General features: G+C 38.8%; 1 protein-coding gene and 1 long non-coding RNA gene across 2 annotated transcripts in view; one reads left to right on the forward strand and one right to left on the reverse strand.

Moving 5' to 3' along the window:
* Positions 1–11,244, reverse strand: part of MYO3A (myosin IIIA) — a 103,532-nt gene extending 92,288 nt beyond the window's left edge. The window contains exons 1-4 of the mRNA XM_088150447.1: positions 11,000–11,244; positions 8,717–8,837; positions 7,129–7,314; positions 4,956–5,090 (exon numbers count right to left, since the gene is read on the reverse strand). Of these exons, the coding sequence (XP_088006573.1) occupies positions 4,956–5,090; positions 7,129–7,314; positions 8,717–8,719 (324 nt within the window). The 5' untranslated portion in view covers positions 8,720–8,837; positions 11,000–11,244. The remainder of the gene's footprint in view (positions 1–4,955; positions 5,091–7,128; positions 7,315–8,716; positions 8,838–10,999) is intronic.
* Positions 11,245–11,436: 192 nt separating this feature from the next.
* On the forward strand, positions 11,437–26,522 carry LOC112541266 (uncharacterized). Its single transcript, XR_003085285.2, has 4 exons — positions 11,437–11,493; positions 22,928–23,036; positions 23,889–24,005; positions 25,258–26,522. It is a non-coding gene; the product is annotated as an uncharacterized LOC112541266 (long non-coding RNA).
* The last annotated feature ends 218 nt before the right edge of the window (positions 26,523–26,740 follow it).

Genomic DNA, 26,740 nt, shown 5'->3' on the forward strand with positions numbered 1-26,740 from the left:
AAACTAATGCATTTCCAAAGATGTGTGCAAAACATTTCCAGCTAAGAACAGTTGTTCTGAATTCAAAACAGGTTGCTCTGATTTTACTGGAAGCATTCTGATATTGTTTTGACTACAGGCACCTCGCTTAACAACCATAATTGGGACCAACAACTCCGTCACTAAGCAACACAGTAGTCAAGCAAAACAACATGTGACCACGCTGGATTCACGTCACTTATGCCACAGTTGTTAAGTGAATCACCTGCAGTCGTTAATTGAGACATCACATGACCACAACTTGTGATTTTACTGCTGGCTTCTGCATTGATTCTGCTTGTTGAAAGCCAGTTGTGAAATGTGCAAATGGCAATCATGTGACCACAGAATGTTGCGACAGCCATAAACACCCGCCAGTTGCAAAGCACCCGAATTTTGATCACATGACTGTGGGGATGCTGCAACAGTTGTAAGTGCAAGGACCAGTCATAAAGTTACTTTTTCAGTGCCATCATAACTTCAAATGGTCACTAAACAGGGCAGTCATTAAACGAGGACTACTTATATTCCAGAATTCCAGAAGTATTTTGAGTTCCAATTGAATTTTCAAACCAGGGAAACTTCCAGAATGGCTGGAACAGTGTCAGAAGATTTCTGGTAAGGTTAGAACTCTTTTTGAACATGACATCACTGTTCAAATTAAATATTAAATATACCTCCTGTGGGCCAAGGGAGACCCTTTTAAAGAGCAGCAGGTAGCCCCCTCACCCCGTTTCAAACTGATTCTCAGTACAAAGCAGAAAATGGCTCTCATCCTGGAACAGCTGCTAGAAAATAAGATTTTTTTTTCCATTCCTTCTCTGTGGTGGTATACGGAGTGAGACAGAATAGCTGTACGGGTGAATATGACACAAAAACTGAGGTGTAACCTGAATGGATACTCTAACTCTAGCTCTAGCCTTGAAAAGTAAACCAAGCTCCACTCTCAACTCTGATATGCTGTTCCTCAAACTAAAAGAGAGAATGTATCTCGATTATATGCAAATCAGGATGCATTTATAAGCCAATTTTTACATATAAGAGTTTGCAAATCAACATATAACAACCTCTATCCACACATCATTTGGTAAGACATAAAAATGCACCTATTATAAAAAGTATAATTAAACCTCAAATTTACAGAAATGTCAAAGAAAAAGTACATACATTTGTGTGAGAACCTGCTTTTAGACTTCAACAAAAATTCATAAACTGATGCAGAAATGGGGCAGAATGAATACAAAATAGGAAAACTGAGAAGCCGAGCAAACTCACACTTAATTGATACACTTGTCCCTATTCAGAAAAAAAAAAAAATCCTCACGGTAATATCCCTATTAAATCAAATCTGGAACATTTCAGAATGTCCTGAATGACGATATATTAAAAGTCACTGCAATCTCGTCTGAGAGTTATATATATATATATATATATATATATATAGTTGCTATGGAGAACCCCTCCTTAATGTTCCATCTGGATTTTCCTTTCCTACATAATGATGGGAGCTTAAGGAAATTATCCTTTGTTAATAATTTATGCCCTCGGTCTGCTCAAGCAAGGCACTTGAATATATAATTCCCCATAGAAAATCACCAGATCCTGGTGTTCTAAAGCCTTCTGATAGTCACAAAATCTTTGATCTTGCAGAGAGGAAAAAGGACATTATTTTAAAGAGCAGGACTACTTTAACTGGACAGTAAGGAAAATATATTACTTCTCCAATTATTAGAAATTGCTAAATCAGGCTGATTTAGAGCTATAATGGATTAAAGAAAGTAGAATTGGATTGAAAGGAGCAATTATAAGGACTGCACAGAAAAAATACCCTGGTCAAAATGTAGGAAAAAGGTTTAATTATTTTCAACATTTATTTCTAACGCACAGCTTCTTTTCAAAGACAATATATTAGGAAGGATAATTAGAACTCATAGCCAAAATAAAGCTGCTCCATTTTTACTCCTATTGAAATCTGGACGATAATCGTTCCATAGTGAACCATTTTGCCATCACGATGAAGTGCTTTCAAATAACCTGCTTTTGTCTACATTGTTATTTACTTGTTTTTCACACAGGTGATAGCATAACAGATTAGTGCAAAGAAGGACATCTGCAAGAAAGCCAAACGTATTTAGGCAAAAATGAAATGAAAATGCTGGCAAGCTTTTAGAGAAGTGATGATGCCTTTCATTTTAAATAAAAGTATTCTACAGCAGTGTGTGTTCTGGATTTGGTCTTTACAAGGAGCACAACACTGAGGAGAAGAACCAAGAAAGGGGGACCCCGAACAATGGAAAAGCAAAGATGTTTACAGAAGTTGAGGGCTACAAGGTGGGAAATCCTAGGGATCTGATTTGCTGGCCAGTCTCCATTGTGTTTGTTAAATTTATTTTCTCTACTACAATTTCACTTGAGCTTGTTAACTGCAAAAGCAGTTTTAAAACAACTTGGAGCAGAACAGATAATTAGCTTGGTTACTAGTACTAATACTCTTGGTACCAAGTAGCACATCAATCTAAAAAAGGTAGCCTGAAAATACCTAGTTTCTCATGTGGTGACTGCTTGATTTGACCTGCTCAAAATAAGACAAGGGTCATCAGGTACTCAACATGCAACATAGGAGGCATATAAATGATTTCTCTCTTAATTAATTCTTCCCATCTTTTATTTCCACATGTAGCTAAGTGATTCGTTTTCAGTTCAGTTGTTAAAACTACCATCTGAATAGTCTCTGATTTGTCCATGGTCCCAGATTGTCTTTCATGCAATATGCAGTGCAGGCTTTCCCAATGATTCTTTATCAAGGCAGTGAAGAAACTGTAGGGAGTGAATAAAACCTTGGAAAGCAGAGGTTCCATTAGATACTTCCTTTCCAAAACCTTCTCAACCAGGGTAGGATTCTTGGCTCTGCCAAGTAAAAAAGAAGAGATTCTGGAAAACAGAATACATAGTTTCTATACCCCTGAAGTTTTTGAAGATAAATAGTAAGGGACACCAGGGTCATTATCACCCCACAAGAATTCTTTCTTAAGATCATTGGGAAGCTAAATATCCTTAAGTGAGTGTATAACAGGTGTCTCTGGTCATTCCTACATAGCCAGAATGTAACCCTTAACATACCCCATGACCTACAAGTAGAAGAAAAAAAAAGACTATCTACCTTTAGACCATAATGTAATGTACTGGAGAGGAGATTGAGAGTACAGATACCCAGCTGAACCCAATACATTCTTACATATAAATAAATAAATCCCACAAACAAAACATCACCATTAACCATTTCATATTAATATTCATATGATAATATACATCATATTTTTCCTCTGCAACCAACTTTCCTCTGCAACCATGAGCTCTAGAAACCTGCAATACTTTGATGGCTTTGAACTGCTTTGTGAGATCTGAAGAGAAATTTCATCCAGGCAAATGTTGATATGACTTCCTACGCCAAAGACTATTCAAAAGTAGTCTACTGCTAATTCTTCATGGAAGAGTTGCTTTGTTTATTTCAATAAAACAAAGCTCACAACTGATAAAGGCCAAACCTAGTGAGGAAACTGCAGTTAAATGTAAATATTTACATCCTTTATCCTTAGGAATGAAATGTAAATGAAATGCAAGTGCATGGTGTTAACTTTGTAAAGATCAAAGTCAAATAATATAATTTAGTAACATTTCTAAGCTTTAAATGAACAAACATTGCTGCCAACTGGATCACAATAATCCTCTAGGATCATTATTCTTTGGGATTAGCACTGTGTGGTTAGCATTATTAATTAACTTCAAATGCTTCTGCAAGGAAGAATTCAGAAACCAGTATTTCAACTAGTGAATACAAAGAATAAGTCATTATATATCACTCCTCGATTGCTAACATTCAAGAGAAATGTGTCATTGTATCTAAAATGGCATCCCCTACATAAAAGAGGGTGCAACTCAAAGTTTTAGAGATAAATCCTGTGGTTCGACATCATTTGGGACATTTCTGCACAGCCGCAGTTTTTGCCAACCACCCCCCTGAAACATCCTTTATTGCTGCTCTATTAAGGAGCTTATTGTTGCACCCTGGGTCTGAAGAGGATGAGGAGGACAGAAAGGGTATCCAGTTGGCTGGGGGTGGGATGCAAAAACTGGTGTTCCATCCCCCCACTCATCTTCATTATTTTCTCACTACATTTGCTTCCATTGTGAAGGAAACAAACTCCAGTGACTTTGATGAGAGAGCAGCAAAGCCATTCCTTTGACTTCTCCAAAAGTTGGGTGGTGGTGGCCATGCTCTATGGTGCCTTGGATTTGGAAGTGGTGATGTGATCCAAAAGGCTGGAGATGGGAGTTCTTGTCCATGGAAAACCACCTACCCTACAGCTCCAAAGAGTTCACTGCAAAACTGTCTGGAGCAACAGCTGGGCCAAAATTAATCCACTTAGTTTGCGAAGAGTTATAGAAGGCCCATGATACTACTTTGCCAAAGGAACACAGTGCCAAATCCCACATCTGCAAAAGGTTTGTGGCTGGAAAGGGCTTTAGAATCCAGTATTTATCACTGTGCTGAAATTGCAGACCTACAGAACAAGAGTAGGAAACACTGGGGTGGATGTGGGAGTTTAGGGTGATGCAGACAAAATGTTCTGCTCTTTGTATAGGAGATAGGCAACTTCATGAAGAAAAAGGCTACTAATCATAATGGCTATATGTGACCTCTGGTATTGGAACCTCCTTCAAATGCTAGTTTCTGGGAATGAGAGTAGAGAGTTCAGTTACAGTTCTGACTGCGGGCTTTCCTTATTTATCTGGTTGGTTGCTGTAGCAAGAAATGCAAAAAATAGCAATGTGATTTCTCTTGTGCTTTTACATTTTGCTCATCATAATTTATGGAGAGCAAGTACTCTTGTAGAGATTGAAAGGATTAGAACCCAACCCCTAGGAAAAATTCCTACCTCCAGAACCAGCCAGAGTTGGTCTCCTTCCTTGACATCCTTTTTGTAGTACAGTCCATAGAATTTGACTACATTTGGATGATCAGAAAGAGCTTTCAAAATCTTGTATTCAGTTTCAATCTCCTCATCAATATCCTAGCATCACATATTGGAAATAAAAAAAAAAAGCAAGTCAAAGATGGTGGTTGTAAAACTTAAATCATCTTTTATGAAATCTGACTCTGTTTTATGCTGTACAGAAAATGAGAACAAAGTAATGTTTGTAATCCAAGAAAAAAAGGCAAGATCCAGAAAAAGTTCTTTTCCCAGTCCTGCCACCATCAGGTAGAGAAATGTTTGCCAGGAATGCAATTTCAAGACTCAATAGTATGAAAATAAGAAGTGTTTAATATAGGAACCTGAAGTTACGTTTTCAAAACCAAAGGATTAATTATTCATTACAGCAGGCGTTGGGAGAATCTTAGGTGAGACCTGAATCCATAACCCTCTAATGTAATGCCTTATTCATAATTCCATCTCAAAACTGTAAACAAATGTAGACTGCATCAAACTGTGTTTTTTTTCCTTCTCCTTCCCATCTTCCTTTCTTCCTTCCTTTCTCAACCACTTTGATCAATGAAGAATTTTTACACACTATTTGGGATCCTGAGATAGCAAAGATATTGCCCCTAATATGGATTTTGGAACACATGACCTTGGATAGTCTCGTCACTTGTGAAGTCTTCCCACCCTTGGATTCCCAAAGAAACATGGAATTGCTTGAAGCCTTTGTTTGTTTGTTTGTTTGTTGCAGTGGCTCCCCCTGCAGCTACTCACAGTCCCTTCAGTTTAAATAAAAGGAAGCAGGTAATTTCTGCAAGCAGATGAACTTGAACAAAACAGAAGCTCCATATTCATGGTGATCAAATAACTTTGGGGGATTTACAGATGACACAACATAGCAGGAAGGAGCAATGAAGAATACAGAAATACAGATACAGAAAATAGAACTAAAGGCAGCTATTTATAAAACTTAAAAAGGTTTCACAGAAAGCTAAGCCTTTGATGCTAAATTCTGACTTATAGGATTCTATGCTTGTATGATTGTTCCACACATATGTGGCATCTAGACAACAAAGCAAGAAATCAGGGACATTTTTGGTAGATTAACACATAGCTTCTAATCTTTTTAATCTACCTATTTGGTACCACTTGTTCCAGAGTTCATAGTCTGAGTCCCTTGGCCTTGGCCACACCTCTTCAAAATTTGTCAGACTGTAACTTTTAAGGAGGAAGTAATTAAATAGATTGCAGAGTAATCCTATTAACTATACCTTCAATTAAATTTAGCTTTCATCCTGTTCTTGTCCATTTCTTTGTTCTGCCCCCACCTATTTTGGGAAGTGCAGCCCTCAGCATGTCACTCAAACATCATGTGCAGCCCTTGGCCCCAAAAATAGTGTGTACACCTGCTTTAACTGATGTTGGCCTGCATCTCCCTATCCACATATTATAGAACCCACATATGAACTGTACAGTACAACACTAACCAACATCAAAGCGTCCACGTACAGAAGGCTGTGGGATACAAGCCACCACCTCTTTTGTGAATACCACTACTTATTATGACCAGGTTATGTACACCAGAAGCTTTCTCTACTTCATAGCACAATTCAGTTGCAGCCTGGTGCTGAATTCTTTGTCCTTCTTTGCTACAAATGATTTGTCAGGCCTAGCCCAAGGAACTCCTGGAGACTGTGCAGGTCCAATCAGCAAGGTTTATTAGCTAGCGCTTATTTACAGAATCTTCTCAGACTGACCAGTAGTTCCCAGGCACAACTCTCTATCTTCTGGAATGTTTAGGGATGCATCAGCTTTCTCCACTTATCTCCAGAGCGTTGCTCTGGAGACGAGAGCACCGTTTTCACCCCCCTTCCTCCATTCCAGTCCATCACATGATTGCTGTTTTGTTATTATTTCTTTTTGTAATTATTTCATCATTTTCTGTGTGTGAAGGAATATACTCAGGTCTGCGTACCAAGCATTTTCCTATCAGAGGAAAGAACAGGAACCTCCTCAATGAGTGAAACTCCATTAATGGGTTCACATATCATAATGCTAAGTCATAAGATGTACTGTTTGGTCTGAGATTGTTAACAGTTTAAGTTAGCTGTTGACTTAAAAAGGAGCTTACATTAATTGGATCCAAGATCTTGACTGCTGCTCTGTTCCCATTTTTCTTGTTGAACACCTTGAAAACTTTGCCATATGTTCCTTTGCCAATTGTTTCGATTATCTCCCAAGTATCTGAAGGATCAGGAAAGCTGTCAAATATAATGCCTCTTTTGTCTGTTAAGGGCAGCATCTTAAACAATGAATCCTGAAAATAAAACCAAAATGTTGGCATTGAGATACCATTAACAATAGAAGCAAATATGTGTAGCTCAGGGTTGAACTGTGGAGTCCTTGGTTGTTTTCTTGCAGACATTTTGTTACCTGACTAGGTAACATCTTCGGTACTAGAAGGGGATGGGGTATAGCTACTATATATATATATATATACAGAGAGAAACCCCACTCCCTTCTAGCACTGAAGATGTTACCTAGTCAGTTAACAAAATGTCTGCAAGGAAACAACCAAGCTCAAAGAACACCAAGGACTCCACATACCATTAACAATATACTGGTGTAGGCTTTCACAGTTGGTATCTGTTGAGCAGTGTTGGGCTTCAGGGTTTAGTGACCATGGTCTCTGACCAGACTTCACCAACCTGCACCAATCAGAAGCCAGCTCAACCAAAGGCCAATCAGAAGTCATGACACCTGGCTATAAAGACAGGAGCCCAGTCAATTGCTGCTCAGTTGCCTGTGATCTGCATAGCAGACCACTCTGCCTCTGAAGATACCAGCCACAGTTGCTGGTGAAACATCAGGAAATCTGTTCTCTAGACCATGGTCAATAAATCCTGAAGCCCAACACTGCCCCTACCATAAACAAATTTGCATTCTGCTTGATAGTCTTTTTCTTTCATTCTTGTGCCTTCCTTTTTCTAACTGGGGTGCCCATTGATGGATTATCATGAAAATGAATTCTATCCCTTGTTAACTGGTTGCCATGAAGTCTGACCCCTGGTAACAGTATGGACAAGTACTTGTTATTGTGTCCTGTCCCTGGTAATAATTATAGCTCTTCACAGGACATCACAGTGATCTGTTTGATCCCATCCACCTCTCATCTTTCTTTGTTTCTATTTCCCTCAATTTTGCAAGCATAAGTTGTTTCCTGGTCTATCATCTGCTTGCATTGCATGCCTAAATTATGTGAGCTTCTGCTTACTGACTCAGGGTTTATTCCAATCTGTATTTTGTAAGCTTGTTTACTGCAAAACATAATGCCATAAGGTCTTTCTTAGCTTTCCCCAGATTCAACACCCTACAGATGTGTGGATTACAGTTCCCAACATCAGCCAAGCCATCCTGGCTAATGTTAAGAATATTGAGAATTAAGGTTTACACATCTGGAGGGCATCAACATTGGAAAGGCTGTTCCAGCCAATATTTCAGTCCTCTACCCCATTGTTTACAAAAATCAATGTCGTCAATGTCAACTATCACAAGTGTTTTTTTCTGACATCAATGCAAGACCAAAATTTTAATTGTAGTTGTAGGTAGTTGGGCATATTATAGTTGAAAAAATACTATATTCATTGTCTTTTTTTATAAAAATATGTCCTAAAGGGATAAATAGTTTTGCCACAGATAACTAAAATTTTGATAATCACCATGATAGTGTGAAGATAGCATTGTTCTACACAGTAGTTTAGCAATCTTCAGTTCAACTCAGCTCATTAAGTGGTCTTAGGCAAATTAGTTTGTCTTAACTTCAGATTGTTCCTAGTCCATCTACAATATGAAGAAAACAATACCTACATTAGGTACATGGCTATAATAAGAACACTGATGCAATGCATATAAAATTTTCTGAAAAGTTGGCCACGGATACCAAATAATTCATGCAGGGATGTGAGTAACCTGTTAGGAAAAGAACAAAACTTTTCATCCTTTCTCCACCAGCTTACTTTACTTTCATGATACTACCTATGAAAGGAAAAAAAAACCTTACTTCCATCAGACCATTTTTTTTAAATCAACCAAGCCCAGAATCCAGATGTGTGTATGGGGCAGAGGAGGGGGGCTCTTACTTGGCTAGAAAAAACTGCAAACAAGTAACTTTATGGGGCTGGGTAAGAGTTTTGATATAAATAGAACATGCAAAATATAAAATGGATCATATGTACACTTAAGGATTGAACATTCATGTGCAAGTGCAAGACATTTGCAATTCATGAATGAATGCAGTTCCTTTCCATCTAAATGGTACTCAACTAAAAAAAAATAGAAATAAAGAATAATTTTTAACTGTATGTCTGATTAGTGTTTGTAAAGAGCAAGCTGAATTCAAAAGTTTTAGCACATTCTGGTGTTTTTTTTATTACAAGTGAATATTTACAATGTCATTAAAAATCTATTTGGTCTAACATTTTCTCAAGTGCATTTGTTTGAAGTGATATCAGCACAACATTACTGACTAAAGAACTGGGTCACCTGTAACTCAAGAACTTAATGCTTTATTAGTCACTGATATTCAAGGTAGAAATTAAGGCAGCATGAATGATTCAGACAGTAAGGGCCTGTAGAGAAAGCCCCTAAATTAAATAATTTTATATAGCCAATCTGCATGACATTATGAATGGTTTATACATCATACATAGTTAACCATTAATTAAAACACAGTTGGCTGGATTCCGACAACATACTATGCTACAGTTTACAGACCAGAATAATTGAAAACACTAAGTGAAAAACAGGCAGATCACATCTTGGCTTAACATGTTGTGTGTATCTGGCTTTTTAGTCTTACAGAAGCCATTTCAGAGTTAATTGAACAACTTCATTGCATAATATATTTACTAGAGCACTGCAATTACTTTAGATAATATTGACATGATCAATGATTTTAAAGCAACTATCGTTAATAAAACAAAGGAAGTTCAGATAATGGTAGCTGTCAGTTGTACACTTCACTTTTAACCATATGGAGACATTGTAATGGCAAAACGCACCCCCCCCCCCAAAAAAAACGTTCAGAACAAATTTTGCAGATAAAAGGATTGGTCAGACAATAATCCCATTCAAATTACAACTATTAATCTCATGGAAGTAGCCACTGATTACAAAATACAATAGCTGATGATTTGGAGAAATTAAGACTCTCTTGAAAGGTGAATGACAGACTCCAAAAGCAAGTCAATCGCTGGACAGTATTGTGTGTCCAGTTCAAATAATACTGTAACCTATATAATGGAAAAAGTAGATAAGTGTTTTTTTTATCATTGATCTATTAAAATCAGTATTTTTTTAAGCTACAGCCTATTCAGAGTATATAACGAAACCCACCTCAAAAAGTATTCTACTCGATCCAAACTTGCATCCCTCCTAACTTTAATATCAGAGTTGCTGTTGATATTAAAAATTTGCTTGGCATCCCACTGATCTCTCTTTCTTTCACACTCTCCAAGTTAGTCCTGGGTTAAGTGTGTTGGGGGATTCAATCTGAAGCGACCGCCTTATTTACTACCTGCTTGCAAGTTACACTTATGTCCCAGTCACTTTACTGCGGAACAAACTTCAGCCCAGCAAGATTTTCTGAGCAAATCTGCACAAGAAGCTTGTTGCACAAATCTCGCTAAAACCGAACAGCATCTTTAAAAGGCATTCCCCTGCGAACGTGCCCTGCACGTGCGGCCCTGCAGATTTCTTTCTCGGAAGGCCTAACTCGAGAAATAAAGATTTCCTCCCCACCCGTAATCGTGCATGAAAAGCTGTGATTTCCAAAAGTTTTGTTCAGTCAGCAACAGGTTACCTGTGGCCGTTCTTGCACGCTTCCCTCTTCGACACACATGCTCTTGCCAGCCCTTTTCCTCCGCTGGCTCTGCGCGGCATCCTAGACCCGCTCTCCTTCAAACACCCTCCATCCCTACGCCGGAATCGGGAGGGAAACTCACCTGACAAGAACCGCGGGCCGTTTCTCCCTCGAGGACAGAGCGACCAAGACCAGGGCCGGCAGCCAAAGTCCGCTCCTTTGCACGTGGCCTTGCCCGCCCACCCAGCGGACGCTTGACGCGTGTTGCAGAGCCAGAGAATCCCTAACGACCTTGGGATCGGCAGGGTTTCCACGGGGCTGCCCGTACGGGCTGGCCGGGTAGTCTGGGGCAGACGGTGGCTGTTTCGCCCGGGGTCAATAGAAGGAAGGCTTGGACCCTATTCCCCCCCGCCCCCCCCCGCCTTTCTTTAGATTTCCAGGCGTCCCTCCTCGCTCCCAATCTTCATTCCGGCGGGCAACGGAGCAGCGCCCCGGCCCCCGGGAAAAACGGACTAGCCGCGCCCTCCCCCCGGCCCCTTAAGGCAGAGAGACGGAGGGGAGTTTCGCATTCAGCAGCCGCCCGGCTCCTCCCCCGCGCTTGGCTCTGCCGGCCATGAAAGCCTTCGGTGAAATCAGGCAAGGCTCGTTTATTTTGTCAGCCTCTGAAACTGAAGTCAGAGGAGAAGCAAGGCCTCCGCTCCCTTTCCTCGCTCTTCCTCAGAGCGACTCAGCAGGTGCCTGGGGCCCCTTTCCTTTCGTGGGTTGGCTAGTCCATGATGCTGAAATCGCTCCCGGGGGCGGAATGCGCAGGCCTGTAAGCTCTGGAGGGGCCCTGCCGCCCATCTATCTCTGACTCCCTTTCCCGATGCGCTTAGAGGCCAGTTTCCGTAACGCCAAGCCAGCATGGCCAAGCGGAGGGTGACCCACAGGGTGAGAAAGGCTGAGGTAACTCCCACACTCCCAGGGCTGCCCGGAGATGTCACGTGGGTTGTTTGTTTCTTCCTCTCATGCCAACAATGTGAACCGTGTGCTGACTGCCATTGGGTCGTGATAGGAGAGATGCAAAGTACATAACTGGGTTCGTTTGAGTATGATGTCTTGACCCATGATGTCATTGTGGTTTCTATCTGTGTGATCGGCTTACCTTTGTCATTTTTTCTGAGCAGGCAGACACACCTGTAAATTACAGTATAGCACTGCTACAGCCACCCAGCAAGTCTGTGGGGTTCATGGAGGCAGAAAGGCCTTTTCAGAAATAAAGGTGATGGTGGAAGTTGGCAGTTTTGCTTTGCAGCATGTCGGCTTTAGGTAGATAGGCAGGCAGGTAGATAGATAGATTTAATACCTGAATATACTTATCTTTTGTTTCCAAATATATATGCAGGAGCATCGGGGGGGGGGTTATCAAAAAAGATGATTGCAGGTGTTTCATTAACCAACTAGGTAACAGCACTGATGATGTTATCTAGTCAGGTAATGAAATGTCTACAAGCAAACAGGACTCCACAGTTCAACCTTGAGCTACATATATTCTCTTTTATTGCAAGGAATAATTGGTAATTAAAGAGGAGGAAGAACCACACCATATGGTGCCTTAAGCTCCTAACCAAAGGCAGGATAGAAATCTAATAAATAGATAATATAAAAAGCTAAAAAAATCTGGATTTTTATATTTAGCATAGTGGTCCTTGTTCATGGGAGAACACTAGCTACAACAATTCTAGATTGTAGTAAATGAGCATAGCGAAGTTGTAGTTAAGATTAAAGCTAGTATTTCTATCTAATATAAAATATGAAATCTTCTTATATCCTCAAACCTATATCTGAAGATATGAGAAAGAAGAGAGATGACAAGCTCAAGACTTAGCCATGGTTTGTTTTTGTAATGCTAAAATATGTCATAAACTTATATACAAATTGGGCTAGTTAAGAAAGCATTGGTTTGCTTATCTCAAAAGAAGCTGTCTGGGGTCAGGCATAATTCTTCTGAATCATTTTCAAAGTGTGCAGAACTCTGCTGCATAATGCTATCTTTTAACTGACTGAAAGAATTAGGACTGAAATAAATTGAATGTTGGCCATACTATGCCATAGAGAACTATTTGCTAGTTAATTCAGGAAGCATTAAGAGAATGAGATAATATGTCTTCTTGGATTCCCTGTTTTAATATATTGTATGCTAGTCTCCTAAGGAATCTAAAAACCACTTATATTTTAGTGATAAATAATGATTGACCAAATGGGTGATGGGATCATAGCTTGTACTTATATTCTGTCAAGATAAACTGTTCTAAAGAATAGTTCCTAAACACAAAGGAATTGCAACATAACTTCGCATCTGAAGAAAGTAGCTGGAAAGACGTTCATTTGTCAAAAGGATAATAATTATAATAGTAATAAAATGCTAGCCTCCAAATTGCAACATCCTAAATAGAGTGGTCCCATCTTTATTTTTTAAAAATAATTTTATTAAGGATTATAATTGCAATAGTAAAAATTAATGCAAACTAAAGAAAGAAAGAATAGTAGAAAGAAAGAATAAAAGTGCAAAGAAAAAGAAAAAAGAGGAAAGAGAGAAAAGTGCAAATATAGTAAAGAAAAATAAAAGAAATATATAAAGAAGTGACTTCCAACTTTCATCACAACAAGAATAAACAATTTTAGTAACTTTTCACCTCCTTTTAATTTACAACCAATGATATCTTCATTCCAGGTCCCATCTCTTATCTATAAACAAATCCAAAAAGCATCATCATTTCGGTCCTGGTGTGTAATGGAAGGCTTGAGCGAGGAAGATACTGGAATGGAGGATCAAGGTTATCAGGAGGGAGGGGGAACATTCCGGAGCAAGTGCTTTCTCAGCCATAGTAAGAATGCGAGAAGAGGAAGAGGATGAGGCTAGCCCCTCCCTAGAGTCTCACAGGGTATATCTACTAGTTGCTTTAGCATAGGTTTAGTCTGGCGAGATTCTGTCTATTAGGTGCAAGCTAATAAAGGGACTGGACTGGACTGGACTGGACTGGACTGGACTGGACTGGACTGCCTTGTGTTCTTGGGCTGTACCTGACATGGTGTCAGCAAAAGTCCATTAAGGGTTGCCAGAAATAACAACATATCTATTTTAACCTTGATCAAACTTTATATTTCTTCCTTTTACTTCTAACAATCTTTAGTCCAAGTAATGTCATAGAAGTTGATTTCATTTCTTTTTTACCCATTCTCACAAGATTCATCCAAGCTTTAACAAACCTCTTTTGTAAATCCAATATAAAAGAGTTATCCAGGTCACTCTCTTGGTTTATTATTTGTAATTCCCTTTTGATTTTTAAAGCATCAACCAGTGTCTTTTGTATGTCCAATGAAACATCTTTTTCCATGTCATTCTTGTAGCCTTCCATTTGTAGATCCACTTTCAGTGTCAACTCTGTCTGTCTTGTCAGATAAAAACTTGTCAAATAAAAGTTGTTCCTCTTCTGTCATCTCTTCCAAAACATCTTTTGGACACAGTCTATCCATAGAAACAAACATCACTCTTAACATTGTTGATATTATCTTCTGATTCCATTTTTCAAACGTATCCTTCAGTATTTCCAGTGTTATAATATTTTGCATCATTCTGAAGCTGTTAATTAGGTTTATGTATTCTCCTTTAATTAAAATTTTTAGTTCCCTTTACTGTCCAATTTTTGAAATTGTTTATCTCTTATGTTCAAAACAAGTTGACTTTCCCATTGGAAGAATTCTTATAATTAATTCCAAAATCTTATTTCAAATTTATCTGGCCCCTTTATCTGTTTATAACTTTCTAAAATTAAAGTCTTAATTAGCTTTCTGCTGTTTATTTCAGGTTTTTTTTTTAGTTCTGAAACTTGTAGTTAAAACTTTCTTTCATTAAGGATTGAAGACAGACTCATCCAGTGTTTTCAGACTTGTTGATCCATATGGTTCCTAATAGCTAAAAAGTAGTTAATAAGCAATTTCCGAAAGTGATAGAAAACAAAGTATGTGAACTTAGTGTCCTTTTAAAGGCACTGACTGCAGTGTGAGCAAGATGGCTATTCCCTCGTGTCCCAGTGCTCAAAATCCACCAGAGACCACTATCTTGTAGTCTCCTTGTGAGGAGCAACTATCCGGAGCACTTGTGAGCGATCTCCCATCCTCTCTTTGTCCAGAGGGCTTCAAAGAGCCGGTCTACTCCCCTGCTCTTCATTCTTTGCCGTGATCGTCGGCTCTGTCTTCAGTCTGCCATTTCTTCCTCCAGAAGTCCAGAATGGTCCCATCTTCAGAGTGGGCAAATAATATATCTGAATAATCTCTGAGTGGACTGAAGATCAACAAATATTTCTGACTCTTAATTGTATTACAAAACCTGGAATAAAATTATTCCTCCCCCCACACACCAGAAAATTATACTATGGAAAGAAAAGGAAGAATACTTGGGATGGCTGAAAGACTGAGTTTTGTGCAGTTCTGGCATTCAGAGCATAGTCCTACACTCAACTTCTTTAATTCTAACTACGTATTGCATTTGGCTTTAGTTAGTGACTCTTTGATTTCTAGTGAAAACACTAATTAGATTCCACAAACCTGCCATCTACCAAATCCATTCCTTCTTTAGTGCATTCTGTGGAGATATATTTTGGAAGCTAGAGAAACCACAGCTGGACTGTAAAACCTAAGGCAACCAGGAGAAAACAACAAAGTTAGATTTTTCTTTGCCTCTCTGGTGCTATCCAATGGTTATCTGGAGTTTTACAGCCCAAACATGGCAGCCCTATTGGACACAACAGTTTTATTCAACATTTCTAAAGATAGTTTTTGCTATTAAAGGATCTTCTGTTTGGGCAGGGTATGATGGGAATTGTAGTCCAACACATTTAGAAGACACCAGATTTGGGAAGATTGGTTTAGAATGAATTAGGTTTAGCAATTCCATAAAGGTGATGTCCGTCCCCCTTTCTCAGAGTGATGAAATGGCTTTTAAAACATATTTCTGTAACTTGATAGGAAACTTCCTGTATCCATGTAACATCATCAATAATAAGTATAGGAACAGGTCACACTCTGGCAAGACATTGTGTGGTACAAGTAAGCCCTGGGAAGTTCTCAGTTTCACAGTAATAAATAAGTAAAACATTACTTATTTATGAAGATGGAAAGGTCACTTTGCTGGTTTACTAAAACAAGTATCATTCACCGTGAAGAACCCGGCCTCCAGATCTAGCTCCTAAGTTGTTCCATCTGGTGAGGATTCCAGCTTTAGACTTTTTAACAGGGAAATCAGATCAGCATGATGCAGGCTATAATCACTTTTGCATGTGTTGATAACCTGGTCCATTCAGTTCCATTTTGACATTAAGTTATTGTTATTCTTTTAAAAATACCAGTAGAAGGTGGCTTAAAAATGTCTTCTTGTATGTTCCTTTCTTCCTGTTTTCTGGCGGTCAGTGGTTGCCTCCCGCAGCAATGCGCATGAAATTAGGGTTGCAAAATGCCTCTGGTTGTGATGAAAGGGCAGCTGTTTCTGTCCATGCAATGTTCCTGAGAGATATAATGTATTGGCTGTGTCAGTCACTCCTAAAATCACTGGCAGCCCTGTTTTCAGTGTGTTTCCATTGTGCATGAAGTCTCCATTCCAAGCAGTTACTATCTGTTAATAAATAAATGGGGGAGGGGATCAAAGGCAATTCTTGTACATATTTATAGAATGTAAACTGCTCATTAGTCCATGAGATGAAATTAAGATGAGTTCAATTAAAAATTTAATCATTGGATGTATTTATTTGTAAGATATCTATTCAATCCAGGAGCTCAAAGTGGCATGCATGGCACTCTTTCAATTCTTTTAAACAATTACCCTGTGAGTAGTTTATGGAAAAAACAATGTTTGGTCTCAAATCACCCAGAGATTTTCCATAGTTGAGGTGATTTCAATCTGAGTTTCTCTGGTCCTAGACCAACACCTTAACTACTACATCACTTGTATCTGTGCTTGTTAAACATCCTAGATCAGTGACTCCTAAATGGTGAATTAAAACGTTGTAGTTGTTTGAAGTACCCAATGCTGGATATTTGGCACAATGGGCGCATAAACTATTATCAGTCATCTGTAATTTAATTACATTAATACTGATATAGAATAGTATTCATGGGGGTGAGGTGTCAAAAAGATCAAGAAGGTGTATTTGGCAGTGCAATCAAAGCCTTGTCCTTTTTTGTATGTGCATCTCAATGTCACACACATCTACAAAGGGGCATGGCTTCCCTTGCACAGATGCAACCACCCATCTTGACTTTTTGCCCCCCCCCCGCAGCAGATGCCGCTGTATGGAATAGACCTTGCTCCTTATTTTTCAGAAACTCCCCAAATTGCTTTGTATCTGAAGAAGCCGGTGTCACACACAGCAGCTGCATTTGGAAATATGTACATTTAATATACTTCTCTATGACTGTGCACTGGAAAGGATTAATGAGAAGAAATTAAATTGAATTTTCCACATGCAAACCCGTTCTCAACCAAAGCTACTCAAGTTAATATTTATTTCTGCTGATTGGTTCACGTCCCTCAGGGCCAATGGAATCTCTGGGCGTTGTCACATGAGGATGAATGACACTGCTGTTGAACAATTGGTACTCTAACAGCCATTTAGAGACCTATTATTTTGTTAATCCACATGGGATTTCTGCACATGTGGCAGATCATGATTGTTAAGGGGAGTGGCTCATCCATAAATCTCCTAGGCATTCAAGGATAAGCACTTACACTGTGTTCTGTGCTTCTCCCAATGACTGGAGAAAACCACATCATATAATATGGGTGATATAAAATCAGCCATTAGTATCAAACTCAGCATTTCTTGCCTAGAGATGAATAGAAGCTGCCATTACATTTCTAAAAATAACACATGCAGAATTTCAGAATGATAATTTATAGGCATGGAAACATAGAAGGTTAATGGGTGGAAAATATGTAATAGACATTAATTTGTAATACACAAATTTGCGATATCCCCTTATTTAATTTTTTCTTTAAAAAGCAGCTTCCTTGTTCCATGCAGCCTTGTGACCTGTGAAAATTCAGTGCACTGAAATAGGTAAATAGAGTCTTAAGTTTCAAGCACATGTGGCTAATTAGAATTATAACAAGCGGAAATTTGCTGCTTGAAATACACAGCTCTGTTGGCTCTTAAAATGAGAAATCACAAAGACCAGGGCTATCCTCATTGGTATTCCTGGACTAGTATTTCTGGTATGTCTGTTAATTTCTTGCTTCACTGATTTACAAATGGTAGAGGTAGCAGTGTTAGATGGAGAGAAGGACCCTAATCTCTTCACAGCTAGCAGGCAAAGGGCTAAAGAGCACTGTTATCAGAAACTGCAGAGTGACAGTTGAAAACACAGATGATGGGTGATAATGGGAAAGCTGGAAAGCTAGAGAAAAGCAACATGTTATTGGTGTTAAATGTTTGCATCGTTTTTGGAAGAGTGAACACTAGCTTCGGTCATAGGCAGATGGAAAAATCATCACAGGAGAAATCTGTTTCTTGATCAAAATGATCTCACCAAATGGGAGAAAAAATAAACCATTTTATTTTTTGGCCCATGTATTCAGCTGTTTAGAATAGTGTTTTTAGCGGCAGTGATACAGATCAGCTTTCTTGTGCTAGGTCACTTTAAAACTGCAACCTTTCGGACAAAACTCAAATTCTTCCCAGGTATCACAGCAAGAATATTTTGATGTAGCCCAGGAATAGGCAACCTTTTGGTAGCTACTTGATGTTTTTTGGAGGGGTAGGAAAAGTTGATACAAAGTTGGTGGGTCTGTATCATGGATTTGAGGAGGGATCCTCTTTGGGAGGAGAAGGGGTTGCCTCTTACCCATGTTAAGCCTGCTTTGGTCTTATAATTTGGAGCTGTATTTATATGCCATATTGAAACCAAACTAGTCAGCCATATTTTAGTCTAGTGTATTGTGCTAACCCAACCCAACCATAATTGTCAACCATTTGATTAAAGCTCCTCAAGCTGGTACCTTTCAAAAATGTTGACAGTGCACACTGGCCTAAAATTTACAGGTTACAGTCACAACACATCTAGTAGGTGCCAGATTGGGGAAGGCTAGGCTGATTGATAATGTTATTTCCATACAGTGATTTCTTTCCCCATTCTGGCTTAGATAATTATAACCAAAAGATTCACCTTGCATATGAGAATATAGCAACAGGTTGAAACCACAAAGAGAGATCAAATGAGAAAGATTTACAGAAAATATATAGATGCTAGTGAAACAGATAAGGAAAATGTTTGACCTTGATGAACTTTACCACAGTATGAAAAATGGGAAAATAAATTAATCAAATAAGTCTCTGGCCATCATTTATCAAAGATAATGGACAGAAAAGCTCAAGAGAAGTATGAAAGGCCCACAAGAATTATTTGCTCTTTCTTTATTGATGGAATTGAGTCATGCTATTAAATATATCTATTTAAAAGAAATGTCACAATGACAATATAGAGGTTGTGTGCTATGGGACTGGGGAGAATAAGTATTACTTTTTAAAAAATAGAACTTATTTAATCAACATTAAATTGCATTTAATACTTCGTACAGGAGCCATAGGGAATGAGGAATTCCATGCAATTGTATTTCTGTGGCAGCCCTAATTGAAGGGAGTTCCCTTGCTGTACAACAAATAGGAAAAGCAGTAAGCTGGTGAAGGAAAGACAAATTACCCCACTCCTACCATTAAGTAAAATGAGGCAAGCACTATTGAGGCCGTGGAGGCATCTTGCTTTCTCTCTAGTAGCTAGGACTATTAAAGGACAGGTAGTCATTCCTTAAAAATGATTTTCTTCCAAGCATCAATGAAGTTCATGCCATTAAATGAAGTTCACACAGGAAGCCCATGCTATCCTTTGTAGCATTAACTGTATATCAGAAACTTTTATCTGAGACAAGACAGTTGGACACCTTCATGCAGGAGATGCAGCCTGAGACTCTAGTGTTTTTCAAACTTGGCAACTTTAAGATGTATGGACTTCACTCTGTTCGCTGGGGAATTCTGGAGTTGAAGTCCACACATCTTAAAGGCCCACATTACCCTCCAAAGTCTCATCTAGTCCCACATTATCTTTCAATGGTGTATTAGTGCCTCCTGCAACCTTCTGCCAAATGCTGGCAGCACATTGTCCTATTATTTTGAGGCAGGAAATGCAGCCAGGCTGGCTGGGGAATTCTGGGAGTTAAAGTCCACACCTTACAGTTCCCAAGGTTGAGAAACCCTGCTGTAATATAAGCACAGTAATAGGCTTAACTGGAGGTTTTTTTAAAAAAATACTTCCATAAATTTTAAAAAAAGCTTTACATCAGGAATAAGGTTGAATCTGCTTTTGCGATATGGGCTCTTGTTCCTTTTTTATTTGCAAAATGTTTTTGCCCACCAGTGATCACATCCACATTTTCCCCTGCCAAATGGATTAGGGTTAGGGTTACTGATGAATGGTTGACAGTTGCCACTGCAAATGTATATACCCACATCATAATTACAACAAGGATATTGTACCAATCGATTACAGGCAAAACGTTGAGTGGGCAAAACCTTTTTGGGCATAAGATTTTAACACTAATGGCAAGCAAAAAAAGAACAAGAACCAAACTATGCAATTGGGCTGTTTCTCTCTCACTGATGAATCTTTGGAGAATTAACAAGCAACACTCCGATCTGTCACAACCTCCTGCTCCTTTCCTAAGGGGAGAACTATAAATTATACAAAGAGAGTAAAGCAGCAAGTTTGCATTCTTTATTTTAGGACAGTGCTACAGTTAAGTATTAAAAAATGTGCAAGAAGGTTGGAGCAGAACAAAATACTTCTTCACTGAGGAGCCTTTGGAATTGGAATTGTTAGCTGGAAATCATTAAATAGCTGGCTGCTAATTACAGGTATTTTCAGTGAAAGTGTACCATTTCAGTGACTAATCCTCTCTTTGTTCTCCTCTCCACACAAACACAATGCAAATGATGGTAACACATTATAATGTGGTGGGTTGTAATGAGGCTGCTTACATTACAACCTATAAATATGTTTAGTTTTTTCTAGTGGAGCATCCTGACAGATGCTGTCCATGACAGGTGGAAGATGTATCTATGGTGGCAATGTCTGATGCTTCCCATGGAGCACCCCAGGTCAAGGAAAACAGCTGCCTAGAATAGGAGAGGCTTGTCAGAAAATTGAGCTCATTCCCACTCAAGTGCTTGTCAGGTTCACAGGTGCAGATGCAACATGCATTGTAATCCATACTACAAATGAGCTGGTGACAGGCAGTGATATCCTTAGGTGCTAACCAATTTCCTTTGTTGATATCTGCCCTAGACCAACACCATGCCACCATGTTGATTTCCCACAATATCTTTATATTGTTTCACTCCTGCTCATGGTAAGGAAATAAAGTGGGAGCTTCCTTTCCCGTGGGAGGTCTGGGATCTGCCATTTGGGTGTTGTGAGTCTTCTGAAAATGTTGCTTCCTGGCATACGAGAACATTAAAACACTAGGCAGGGTTGCCCATTGCTGAAGTGCATTGGATAAAGATAAGTCTGCCAGTCTACACTGTCAAACAATGAGAACCTCTGCATGCTGTTCTGATAAAAATAATTGATCTTCAAATCATTTTTTCATTATTTTGCAAAAAGCACTTACTATAAACTCAACGCATCAGGCACAATCAGAAAGCGGTGACAGCTAAATAATTTTTGTGTTACCCTCCACTAACTTTTTTTTTTTTTGCATTTTTTTACAACTAACTTTCTTTCAACTTTCCAGTAATGCTATATAGAAAGCTATATAAATTGATTTAATTAATTAATGTCCTCTAGCCCAGTGTTTCTCAACCTTGGCAAGATGTGGGCAAATGCAGAGTCATAACTAGCCTCTAGCATTTTACACAGAAACCCAAGCACTAAAAAATAACCCCCGTATGCTATATTGGGAGAAAAGGAGCAAAGGTTAGAATTCCTCTTCAAAATTAATGAAGTTGGCCAGTTGTTATTCCTGATCCTTAAAGTCTCAGCTGAGATTTTAAGCAGCAAATATTCCATGCCCTTTAAGCAGGTTTTGGTGATTCATGTTTGTTGATTTTACCAAGCCTTGAGGTTTTTCCAGTTGAATCTAACCCACTAATAAACATGCTGTGACTCCTGTACATAATTACTTTCTGAGGTTATAAGAACCATCATTTTTAAAGACTATTACCAGATGGACAAGACCACTTAACATTCCTTTTCTGCAGCCCCACTATAATTGCTCCAAATCAGCAGCATCGTTTTCTATGATTTTCAAAAGTAGTAAACACATTAAAAACAGTGTAAGCACTGAAATAGCCTTAGCTTATCATACTTTAAAAATCAACAGGAAAAACTCCAGCTCCCTCCAAAGATAATCCAGAAAATCCTGTCCATTCAGTTTGCATTATACTCCTGTCTACCGTGGCTCTCATTCTCCCCAAAACATTACACATGGCCTCCAGCTACCCAAAAATTGTCCATCCTACCATAAAGTAAGCACAACTTTTAATTTTTAAAACACAGTAGCTGATTCTACAACAGGAGACAGCACCTAGCAGACTTTAGCTGATTTTCCCCAAAACTAAGGAGGTTTAGACCTGGGAGACCACTAGGACATCCCAGGGCTGTGGAGTGGATTAGGAAGTTAATAAAAGATCCTGGAAAAAGGAAATGACAACCCACTTTGATATTATTGCCAAAAAGCAACATGCCCATGTCCATACTGATGTTAGAAGTTGACCTTTACTATAATGGGTCTTCAACTTTTAGATAATTTATCAATGTGATTGCAAACTTTTCCTATGAAAGCAAGATTTTTGGGGGGCCACAGAATTACAGATGTGATTGACAATATTCATCTGTTTCTATGGCAATCATTTTATCTCTTTGCAGATCATAATAATGAGGAAAATGGGCTGGAAAAACACCTCTTAGAACTATATGGTTAGAAAGGATAGTTCATATTGTTATTATCGATGCTCAGAGCTGTTCTTTTTCTGCGAAATTTTAGGAGATGGAGGGGCAGACACACAGGGAAAAATCCCTTTTGGAAAAATACAGCTGAGACCAGCAGGAACACTACTTAAAATCTCAGGATACAGCTACAATGATTCAGGAAGGTGAGAATTCTAAATGCAACTTGTATGTGAGCCTTCGAGTCAGTGTTGACTCCTGGTGACTGCCTGGACTAGTCCCTGCAGTTTTCTTGGCAAGATTTCAGAAGTGCTTTGCCATTGCCTGCTTCCTATGGCTGAGAGAGAGTGACTGGCCCAAGATCATCCAGCTGGCTTTGTGCCCAAGATGGGACTAGAACTCACAGTCTCCTGGTTTCTAGCCTGGGGCCTTTACCACTACACCAAACTGGCTGTAAATATAACTTAGAATGTGCAAAATAGTCTAAGGGGGAAAAAAGCTAGTTGGCTTTTGTGCATTCCTATATTATTATATATCTCACTTGAGAAATTCCTCAGTTTGTTTTTAATATTGTTTGGGTGGCATGTTGGTGAAGGATCCATTTCTGGCAGTATCACCATTGTGCTTACAACTCAAAAACAAATTCCTCGAGAACTTAGGAATCTGACTTGCATGGGATCAGATGAACCCCCAGTTACAGATCCTGTGTGCATGAATCCAGCCAACGATGCTTATGGACTGTCAGCAATTCTTTATGAGGATAGCCATCTGCAGCCATGTCCTACCCCCCCCCCTTTAGTCCTATGCATGAGCAGGGGGTTGTTTGTAGAGGGCTCTCTCTCTCTTTCTCTTGAATTAGAGCATTTGCACTGTATTTACTAGCAAACTGAATTAGCAAGTAGAGCTGTGTTGAGTTGCTCCAATATATAGTACATTCAAGAGGGCATGCTTGCATCTTCTGTAGCCCATAGGTTGAATGTAGCTTGTCAGAGGTTCAGAGGCAGTCCCTACACTGTACACTTGCTGTTTCTCTCTACTTTGTCCTGCTTCTGTTTTAGAATATGAAACTCATATCTCCAGGTATGCATACTGTTTCCAAGAAAATGACATAGATGAATCCATAAAGTCACCAGGAGTGAAGTTCAGGTCAAAGGACATTTAACTTCTTATTGAAAGTAGGTAATAGGGTGGATATGAAAGGATGGGGTCTTTTTTGTTGCTTTCTTGTTCAGTGTTATTTCATTTTAAACCTGGGAATTAATGGGCATCAGTATAACTATTTTTGTGTGTTTCAGCTAATTATAAACTATTCAAAAGTAATAGTAATTTTAATTTAATCTTCATTCTCCCTTCTGCACTGTGCCCCCTTTCAAAGTTGGGCAGCCTCCTAAAACTAAACAAATAGGCTGGAATGGCCCCCAGCCCTACAATAGCCCTGCATGTATGGTGTGGACATCTGCAGGGAAGGCGCATTTGCACATGCAGCAGGATGTAAAAGTCCTTCCACACAATTAGTGTGAGAGGTTGTGTGGAAAGAGGGATGAGAATGTGGACATAAACAATAAGAGATAGCATTGGGTGAACCAGTTGACAGCTTATCTCATAAATGACAGCATAGTTCAGCTGGAAAGAAATTTGGGCAGAAGTGTTTCAAATTACCCCCAAAGACTCCACCTTAATTAAATCACTATAAATAAGGCTGGGTAATTCCTTATAACACAGAAGTTGTTATGAGGACCAGAAATTTCTACTGGAAGGTGGTAGAAAGATTGCACCCTTGACCAAAGAACAGTACACCCTTTCTGTCTAGGATTATTGTTCTCCTCCTATGAGCACACAGATTCAGGAGGGATGTCTGTGGAGTCATAGAGAGGAATATGACATCTACCTAGCCAGCTGGATCAGCTGAGTCACTCCTGGTGATCAATGATGTGATAAATGATACAGCCAATGACTCTCACATCCAAGTTAGAATTGTCCTTGTATGTGAATGCTTAAGGAAGGGATTAATAGATGTCTGTGTATTATCAAGATACTTGATATAATCCCACTTGTGCATCTTAACTCCCTAGGGAAAGTGTGGTGTGACGGGATGGGTAGAAATTGCTGGTAGATTGGAACCATTCCACATGTGTGTGCTTTTCCAGAAGCAAGTCTGTAACTCTGCTATGTGAATCAGAGTTACGATGCATTATTAGAATTTCTGGTGGGTGTGTGAGTGTATGTCTGTTTGTGGATCTAGATCAAGTCAAGATAGATACAAATACAGTCAACATTTTTAAAAAGCTGCTAGTGTCTGAAATATCAGCATCTTGTTTCCCAGAGAGACAGCTACCTCCATCCCCCATTTGTCTAAATTATCTTGGCAATATGACAGAGTGATTGCTCACTAATGGTCAGTAACAGTTTTCTTTGTCATTTTCCCAGTCATTACCTCTTCTGAATGAACTCCGGAATAAGCTTCTAAGCCATCGTGACAAGAATATCAACCAAATTCTTTTTACAAGCAAGACAAGTGCAATTAAACTGGTGTACCTAGATATCAGACTTTTTTTTTTTTGCCATTTTCATTTATGAAAAATAATAGTCTTTCATTATAGAGTCTGATGAATGGAGAGGTACTTTACTCTTAAACCAATGTGAAGCAGTGTTTATTTTTCACAGCTGTCTCCATTTCCAGCTAACATATACAGTAGCCCCACAGTGTCTATTGCCACTATTTATTGGAATTTGCAGCATAGATGGCTACATGTCTTTTCTTTATTTGATCTAGATATTTAAGTCCATATGCCCTTTTCATAGGCTATACAGACTCACTGATTACACACTGCCAGACTGAATCTAATTTTCCCTGCTGAGTGTTTGAAAAGCCCAGGGTTGAAGTTGGCACATAGAAAGTCTCAAAAGCTAGGGCAATTTTCAGATCTGCAAGTCTGGCATATATTTATAAGTTCACATTGTAAGATTTCAGTCTTTTTAATTTTTTTAAAAAGATAGAAGCATATTTCATTTTTGAATAATTTTAAAAATAGATACTGTTTTAAAGCATTCTTAGTGGGAAGAAAAAAATAAAGACAGCCATTACAATAAATAAATAAATGGAGAGTAGACATTTCAACATGGAGTTGTTTTAAAGCACAGCTGACCACAAATTCTCTGCCAAAGTTGGATGGATGATTTAAAAAGAAAAAATATCTAGAGGAAAGAGAATTTCTAAAGCAAGCTTTCTTACATCAACTTGAGTAAAAATTGGAAGAAAAAAAAACTCTCAGGAGAATTTCTGTGTCCAAACTATTTTAATCAGAGAAAACCATGGAAACATATAAGGAAATGCCAGTTTTAGCATCACCTCTGTAGCAAATCGAAATCTGAATTGACCTACAATTGCATTAGAGTATGGTCTATAATGCAATTGTAGATCAATTCAGATTTCGATTGCTCAGTTCTGTTACTTTTTTATCACAAAGTTACATGAGGAAATACATGCATTGATAATACCCTTCTCTGCTCATAGCAAGCAAAACTGCAATTAATTAAATCTTAGCAATTTTCTATAATCCAGAGCAGGTGGTAACATTTACCATTTTTGTTAGTCTGAAAATAAGGGTACTGACAGGCGTATATCACTTGATGAGACAATTTTAAAATGCTCTAGATAAGCATTTCATTCACATAGGGCAGTGTTTCTCAACCTTGGCAACTTTAAGATGTGTGGACTTCAACTCCCAGAATTCCCCAGCCAGCATGAAGTCCACACATCTTAAAGTCGCCAAGGTTGAGAAACACTGAAATAGGGCTTTGTGATATATTCATTGGCTTTCACACTGGCATTGTCTTTGTGTGCTCAGGAATTTCTCTTCTAGCTCAGCTGATGTGTCATTTGAGATGCTTGAGCTTTTGAGCAGACAGC

The sequence above is a fragment of the Python bivittatus genome, unplaced genomic scaffold, assembly GCF_059951505.1.
Source record: "Python bivittatus isolate LINGU-HERP-01145 unplaced genomic scaffold, Pbiv_v1 ctg000610_np1212, whole genome shotgun sequence".
NCBI lineage: Eukaryota > Metazoa > Chordata > Lepidosauria > Squamata > Pythonidae > Python > Python bivittatus.